At 41.9% G+C, this 8,564-nt stretch overlaps 1 protein-coding gene across 4 annotated transcripts; it reads left to right on the forward strand.

Moving 5' to 3' along the window:
• The first annotated feature begins 702 nt into the window (after nucleotides 1–702).
• On the forward strand, nucleotides 703–7,534 carry tspan31 (tetraspanin 31). Of its 4 annotated transcripts, none has more exons than XM_047340384.1 (7): nucleotides 703–902; nucleotides 3,234–3,401; nucleotides 3,521–3,601; nucleotides 3,986–4,126; nucleotides 4,596–4,706; nucleotides 5,634–5,752; nucleotides 5,783–7,534. In XM_047340384.1, exons 1-6 carry the CDS (start codon nucleotides 840–842, stop codon nucleotides 5,706–5,708), a joined length of 639 nt encoding a protein of 212 aa, XP_047196340.1. In that variant the 5' UTR covers nucleotides 703–839; the 3' UTR covers nucleotides 5,709–5,752; nucleotides 5,783–7,534. The 4 variants fall into 4 exon arrangements, with proteins under 4 accessions (XP_047196340.1, XP_047196341.1, XP_035015429.1 ...); XM_047340385.1 differs by having other exon boundaries at nucleotides 5,787–7,534; XM_035159538.2 differs by having other exon boundaries at nucleotides 704–902; nucleotides 5,634–7,534.
• The last annotated feature ends 1,030 nt before the right edge of the window (nucleotides 7,535–8,564 follow it).

Below are 8,564 nucleotides of genomic sequence, written 5' to 3' on the forward strand. Positions count from 1 at the left end.
AATAATAGAGAGATAGATGGTATTGTCTTTCCTCATTACTTTACCCTTTAAATAAATACAATCGTGTACCTCTTTTTTAACTGTGTTATATTATAATTACTTTGCTTGATACCTAGCTCCAGAACATTGCACAAAAACATGATACACATATTTTTCAGAGTGGTCCCAACACAACCATGTTGCAGGGTAATTGTTTTGAAAACCAGTAAAAGTTCCAGCTCCATCTTTATGAGCTAATATCCCCTATATACGTGCATAAATAAATGATTCGGTGATATATAATGAGCTGCGGTTGTGCTGATTCTGTGATAACTGTGCAACTTTAGGACACGATATGAAAATGACAACTTTATAAGACAACAAGCAAAGAGGTAAATCTAAATACTAACTTACATGAAGAAAACAGTGTATGAACAAACTTCACTGGCTGTAAATGTTCAATAATAATAAAGATAATAATAATCATCATCCAGTGCAACACTTCTGTATCAAGACATCATCTCTGTTTATAGAAATACTCCCTCATACATGTATTTACTAGATATAACAATCCAAGAATACAGCATTTGACCTCCTTCATATACAGAACAACAACAACAACAACAACAATAATGATAATAATAATAACATTAATAATAAGGTGTCTCATTAATCGTGCTCCTGCTCTCTGATTGGTTGAGATTCCTCCTCAGAGCGAGGGGGTGGTTGTCGCGCGTGTCTCTGACGTCATCGGGCAGCATCAGACCCTGGGACAGACGCTGTCTGTGCTGATCTTTGACGTTTTATCTGTCAACTACCGACGCGCGCGAGTCTCCGCCGCGCGCAGCAGCTCCGTGAACATGGTCTGCGGCGGGTTCACCTGTTCTAAGAACGCGCTGTGCTCCCTCAACGTGGTTTACATGGTGAGTGGACAAAATGGAGCATCATGCTAACTGTCTGCTAGCCGCGTTAGCCCAGGCTAGCTAGCTTAGCTTAGCACGACTGTAACTGATGATTCCGCCTTGTGCTCCCCGCGCCTCCGGCCCCGCTCTGCCGGCGGCGGTTGGTATGTACCCCGGTCACTTCGCTAGAAGACCCGCGGGACACGCGTCGCTGTGGACACTGGTCCGACTGGTGAGGAGACACGCAGCTGCTGGTAGCGCGCTAGCACGTTAGCTGTCGCCATTAGCATGTGGTCCCGTTAGCCCGAGAGGCCAGCTGACTGTGACACGGTTCATCTGCAACAACAGACAACAGAGTGCGCGCGTGTGTGTGTGCGTGCGTGTGCGTGTCTTTCTACAGCTGTGAGGCCAGTGTTGGGTCAATACCATCCTTGTGAGGACATTTCGACTGGTCCTCACTAAGTCAAAGGCTGGTTTTAGTGTTAGAATCAGGTTTGGGTATTTAGTGATATGTGTTATATCAACGAGGGTCCTCACAACTATAGAGAGACAAGTGTGTGTGTGTGTGTGTAGAGTCAGATTGACGTCTCCCCCTGTGCTGATGTGATCCAGTGCAACACATCTGTATCCAAACAGCATCTGGAAATACAAATACTCCCACACACATGTATTTATAATATCTGATATGAACACCCAGTACTATATAACTATTCTACTGCTTATTTACACAGATCTGATGTTTGTCGAGCGGAGACGTAAAGTCTGTTTGCAGAAGTGATTTCTAATATTTATGTTACATTGTGCTTTTACTTTCATTTCCTTTATTTGAGATTATTAGATTTTTCAGAATTAGCTCAACAGGCACATTTTCTAAATGGCAACCTAAATGAAAATAAAATGACTTGTTATATATTTATACAGACTAATATTCAGACAGGCACAATGCATAACAATAACACAACATATGAGACAAAGCACAGCAAGTAAAAAGTTAGTAGGCAGTCAGTATACTGTACTTCAAATGATTCTTGTCTGGGTTATACCTTCGTTAATACTTTTATACTTTTTAATTCATTAGTAATTTTGATTTATTCTTCCATTATTTGCAGCTTATTCCCCAAAAAATCCTGGGATTTTCCTGCTGATTGGTTTTTCTATTCGTACCTGAATAAACAGAATAAAGTTACATTTAATTAAATCAAAAAAAGACATTTGAGATACGATTTTAAAAATCATCTATAAATATTTAGGGAGTCATAAATATGTTGTATTTCCTGCTGCAGACAGTAATAATAGTTGTTTATATTCGCCTATAAACCATAAGTGTTCAATCAGTTTCCTGTGAGTTTTCATTCACCAGCATCAGACCTGAAGCAGCTAAACACTTTAACACCTTTAGTCTTTGTCTGTGGTGTTTTAATAAAAAGCAAATTCTTAAAGTTGACCTGGTTGATCCTTTAGAAACCATGTTGGGTAACAGAACACTTTCCAGTTGCATTGCATCATATCGCACAGTTGTATCTGTTGTTGTAGTCACTCAGTGTTAGAGGTGTGTTAACCCTGTTGTTAACACTGAGCTGATCCTGTCCTCTGCCGTGTTCAGTGTTAACAGCGAGGAAACTCATCTGATTTCTATGATCTGCTGCTTTTCTTTGTCTTTTATTTACACTAAACTGAATCGTTTTTGTCTTATGATCCGTTGCTGAGTCAGAAAAACATCCAAAGACATTTTCCTGGACCTGAGGGAACGTGGGCCGGACATTTTCTTCTGTTTTTCTTCTGTTTCATAAACCAAATATTCTTTGATTGATCAAGAAAATAGTCACAGATGAATAATGGAGTTGAACGTTTGTTGCAGTTGTAATATTGAGACGTGACACTGTTGTCTGGGGTTTTGGTTTGTACAATATATTTATAACACATAAATAGTAACTGTTTGTTTTTAACTGAAATATCTAGTGTGGAGCCAAAAACTAAAGAAAAGACAAAAGTCTTTAAGAGATTTTACCAGATAAAGTTTAAATTAATATTCGTATTGTTTTGTTTACACACTGTTGAGAGTATTCATGAGAATTTAGTTTCAGAGGATGTGAAACGATCTTATGATGCAGCTCCACATGAAAAGCTCTCAACCTTAAACCCAAACTTCTCATCGGCTGGTTTCTGTCTCTGTGACGGTTGCTGAGCTCCACCTGCATTATTTATGTTCGCTTGAATTTGAATCAGCAGAGAACTCCCAAAGACCTAAATAGTGTTGACAGGATAAGTGGCGTCGGTGTTAACCGCGTGATGACGAGCGCCGCTCCATCAGATGCACGACTCTGGCTCACTTCCTCCCTGTGCTCCCTGCAGCTGGTGGGGCTGCTGCTGATCGGAGTGGCAGCATGGGGGAAAGGCTTCGGCCTCGTGTCGAGCATCCACATCATCGGGGGGGTCATCGCGGTGGGTTTCTTCCTGCTGCTCATCGCCATCGTCGGCCTCATCGGAGCGATTCACCACCACCAAGTGATGCTTTTCTTCGTATCCTTCCACACAGAACATGAAACAACAGCGACATTTGTACATGTGGGCGGGTTGTTGTAGTTGTGTTGCAGCTTTGTCGTGTTCTCTTGCTGCTTCCTTGACTCCTCTCCTCTCAGTACATGGTGGTTCTCTTCATCGTGTTCCTCTTCCAATTTGGAGTTTCCTGTTCCTGTCTGGCGATGAACCGCGGGCAGCAGGTGAGCAGACTCGCCGTCGCCGCAACCACGTACCTTCCGACAAAATCACAGACTGTAAATAAAGATGGCCGACATGACGGCTCCCAGAAGTGAAGCCAAAACATCCTGATCACCCCCTGGTGGCTGGCTGCAGTATAGGTCATAGGTCAAAAAAGTGGTTCTTATCACCCTGATTTGTTCAAGTGTTAATGTTTCTGATACATTTTGGTTTTAAGGACTAATTCAGGACATTTTAGCTTCATTTTGAACAACTGGAAGAAGTGGAGTCACGTTGTCCATCTTTATTTACAATCAGTGATCAGAACACGTTCACGTCTCCATAAATATCTGCTGTTGGATTAGTTTATGATTTTTACTTATTGTTTTCTGCTCTTGCTTTTCCAGGAGACACTTCTGAACTCTACGTGGGGAATTTTGGAAAACAAGACCAAGACGGACCTGGAGAGTCAACTGAACTGCTGTGGGCTGCTCAACGGGACCAGCAGCCGGACACAGTTTGAACTGGATTTGCAGAACTGCCCGGCTGTAAGTGTCGAATGTCACATTTTCAATCTTTGCATCCATCAGGAAAGAAAAGCAGCTGTATTCCTTAATCCATTAAGATGCTTCGTAAAATGATCTTAAAGCTAAGTTTGAAAACAACCTCCTGAGTCCTGACGGTTTTCTTAAGTGCTCACAGAACATTTACAAAAACTTTTAATTTCTCAGCTTCTATATCGAGCAACAGCAGAGGTGATTATTTAAATTGGATTTAACAGCATTTAGTTTCTGCCTCATTCGTCCCATTTGGTCTTTAAATATAACGTTAATTTGCATCGTAGATAAACAGACTTGTGATTTTCTTTTAGCAGACTCGGTTAAAAGGAGGCCACTCTCTCTCTCTGCAGTTCTCAGAATAGATTTCGGGAGCTAAGCTGGGCTCACAAACACAGTTGACTCACGCTGCTCATGACTAAAGGCCGTCTCCTTCTCTTTTTTTTGTCCGTCAATCCAGTTTTGCAAAAAGGACGGTTTCTGTTTCTCCTGTGGGGATAAGATGCTGAATCATGCAACGGAGGCCCTGAAGATCCTCGGGGGCGTCGGGCTCTTCTTCAGCTTCACAGAGGTGAGCGTCCTCAGACCCACAACGTTTTTTTATCATTCTATCATTCAACAGTGAAGTGTGAGGTCGTTACTACTATAATAATATGTATAATAAATCAAACTGGAGGCCACAGAGCAGCAGCGTAATGTGCTCACGCTCGGTTCAGCTTGATACTTGATGTCAACAGGAGTCCTGCCCTAAGTTTGGATTTATAACATCATGTTGGACTTCACCGGCTGATGAATGGAGAATTTAATGGAGGAGTAAATAATTCTGGAGAAAGTAAAACACAGTTTCCTCCTGTAGCTCCATGGACGCACGTTGCAGAGGCAACAACAGTAACAGCTAAATACGGAGGAATCCATTGTTTCTGTTGTCTCCATTAAGACAGACGACTGAAGCATACTTCTGAATTAATGGAGTCAGGTTTTTAGAAACACACAAACCGGTGACCACGCTCTGTTCACTCTGCTGAACTGATCTTTATCAGGATCAGTTCTCTCTCAGTGATGTTTCATAATGAAAGTGGTTAGACTCGAGTTAGACCGAGTGCACTGGAGTAAAGAATGAGACATTCTGCAGGAAACTGGAGAAACTCTGCGACTGATTTGTCACGGCAGAGACGCACAAGCCCGAAGCGGAGAAAACAAGCCGCTGCCAAAACTGCTCTGTGTGTTTTTCATTTCCCTTTTCCAGTAGAGTCTCACACCTCCAGTATAAAAGAGAAAGTTGTTGTGTTGACGTCACAGTTATTGTGCGAAACGAGTCTAAATGCAGCTTAAGAGTCGGAGACCTTTTACTTTCGTTCACTTGAGAATCAGTAACGAGGTGGATTTTAGATTCCCTCCCTCACAGGTTCGATTCCCTGCCTCTCCTGACAGAATATCACAGTGTGTTTACCCCTCTTACTAAACGCTGTCTAACCTGTGTGCTCCTTCACACTCACAGATCCTCGGCGTGTGGCTCGCCGTGCGCTACAGAAACCAGAAGGACCCACGAGCCAACCCAAGTGCTTTCCTATAGTCCGCCCCTCGTTCGCAGTGTAGTGCCATAGATGCAGTTTTCAGACACACACACACACACACACACACACACACACACACACACACACACACACAGAGTAGTGCACATCTAGAGGCAGACACTCGGGCATATGATACTGAGCCACACCAACCACGACAACACACAACGAACGAGTGCACCTGACAAACACCGAGGAACACAACACCCGCACCTTCACCTGAGATCCAGAAACCACAACAACCTGTCACTTGTCCACCGTTTCTTTTTGCCAGAGCCGAGGCTGCCACAGCTGGATACTTGTGTATGAAAGGACGACTTGTTTTACCAGGTCCTCGTTGTTGGTATCACGACGCAGCCTTGACTCGAGTTCCAGATTCCCTGCTCGGTTTCCTAATACGTAAGAGGCGCTGCGATAGCTCTGCATGTGTCGTGCGCCTGCAACAACCTCTTCATTCCACACAGAAACCAAGTGGCTGTGCATCGTCCAACAGATTCACTCTTATGCACCTTGAATCTTTCCTGTAGTGTAGTGCCACCACCTAACAACGCGTATATCCCTCTGGTCAGTGACGTGTGAATCTGTAAATGTTCAGTGTGATGACTCAGCTGAATGAGCGGGAAAGACGACAAACTGGATGTGTGGTGTAAAGTAGTTTTGGTTTTTTTTTTGTGTGTTTTTTTGGTTGTTTTTTTTCCCCGATGCCACAAATGCCGAGTTCGAACAGGTTTAGGGCGTAAGAATAGATTTTAGGTGACGTAGTTGCTTGTCATTCTGGTTCTTGTATTTATGAACTGTAACTGAGCCAACTAACTTTTAACAGTCAGAGACGTTAGGATGCCGCCGGACTGCAGCCGTGTTGTTGTACATAATCTTTAAATACTGTAGTTCTCAGAGATCCTCCTCCTCCTCCTCCTCCTCCTCCTCCTCGTCCTCCTCCTCCTCCTCCTCCTCCTCCTGTCTCCTCCGCCCCTCTAGTGATGAGGTTTGCCTGCATAGTTGACGATATTTCACCCTTCCTGTATTTAATACTTTCCTTTGTGTCGCACATTGATGTTGCTTAGAATAGATTCTGCTGGTTTAAAAAAACGTGAATTCAGGTACGCGTCGTTTCCTCCTGTGTAACTGGAAGAAATCTCAATAATGTAAAAGTAAAAAAAAAAAAAACGAGAATGTGCTGTTTGATTTGAAGTATTTGGGTAAATTTTGGCCAAATCTGCTTTGCAAACCCAGTTTTGTTTTTATGGTGTTAATTGTGAAAATGCTTCTTCTTCTTCTTTTTCAATATTTGAAACGATTCTACTTCGGTGGATTTATTTTCGCCGGCGTGATTAACGTGTTCCCCATCGGCTCTTTCTGTTCATCAGTGTTAAATGCTTTGTAAAGACGTGTTCGATGTGTTCGAGATCTATTTAACTTAAGTTTGATGACGCACATTAGGTTAAAGTTGTGTTGCAGTTTGGATGAAATCATTTTTAATGCCTCGCTTGATGTTTGACTTCTCGTGTTGATGAATCACTGCTCATTCATTCTCTGTGTGATGTTTGTTTTCTTCTCTTTTGAATCTGCTTTTAACTTAAAGGACTAACACAGACTGTAATTACATGTCTTACTTGAACCTGTCAACTTCGCTGAAATGGATTTTCCTGCTGCTGGTTTGGATTCGTCGTTGGTGTAAACGAGCATTTTTGACAGATCTTAAACATTGAAACGTTAATGTCATATATTTCACCTCACTTTGAATTTGTGTGCACTTGTTATTCAAACGTATCCTGGACTTTTTGAGACTTAATTTTCCAAATAATAAAACCTCAAATTGGGAACCGTTTCCCATGCGTCATTGTTTCTTTACACATTCAGTTATGTCCTTGAAAACACATGTGGTGATTTTGTGTTGATGATACAATGAAAATACCAAGCAAAGGAAAGAATACTCATAATTTAATATGAGGGAAAATGTTGCTATAATGATGCACATCTTAATATGCTGCACAAACACGTCAATGACAAATAATACGATGAATAATATGATTCATTCCAACAGGGTCCTCGCACTTCAGGTGCTCGGGCCCTAATTAAAAATAAAATAATTGGAGTTTTGGATGATTGATAATCTTCGCTCATTTATATTATGATGAACACGCTGTGAATTCATCTTTATTTCACGCTGCGACTCAATAAATCTCGGGACTCATCATCCCAACTGGTTTATATTGGAGACACTGGTCTGAACGGGCTCCTCCTACGAGCAAGTGGCTGTAACTCAAAGTCTAAAAAACTTTATTTTCTGGAGTAACAAATACAAATATTTAATTCTAATGAAGTTTTTGATATATCTTTGAACCATTCTTTGTATTTTCTCTGATGCACAAATGTCGAATGTGTCATAGATGTAAACGTGAGGATCCTGGATTCTAGTGGGTTCGATCTGTTTCTACTTTACACACAGATTCTATCTGTGGAGTCCTGGTCGAGATGGTCACCATTTCATTGCCCTAAAATCAAACTTGTTGGCTGTTGTAGTGTAAAATGTTCTAAAACTGTTTCTATATAATTCAAAATCAACAGAAAAACCCTGAACGCTGCTTTAACGTGCCGCAGCACAAAGGCTCTGATTCAGCACCGACTCTGACTGACTTTCATCCTCTCTCTAAGAACGGGTGTAGAACATTTGCATCTGATTAAACCTGCTGAACTCTGCAGAAACCCAGTTCACCTTTCACCACATGGTGGCAGTGCAGGGTCTCCGGCTCATTCTCTTGATATTTCATAAGTAAACAAGCAGGGAGTTTATATACAAAGAGTTTTTCTTCACGGGAACGTTCTCACACAGATTGATTGTGTCCGAGCTGAAGGTC

Source organism: Hippoglossus stenolepis, chromosome 6 (assembly GCF_022539355.2).
Source record: "Hippoglossus stenolepis isolate QCI-W04-F060 chromosome 6, HSTE1.2, whole genome shotgun sequence".
Classification (NCBI taxonomy): domain Eukaryota; kingdom Metazoa; phylum Chordata; class Actinopteri; order Pleuronectiformes; family Pleuronectidae; genus Hippoglossus; species Hippoglossus stenolepis.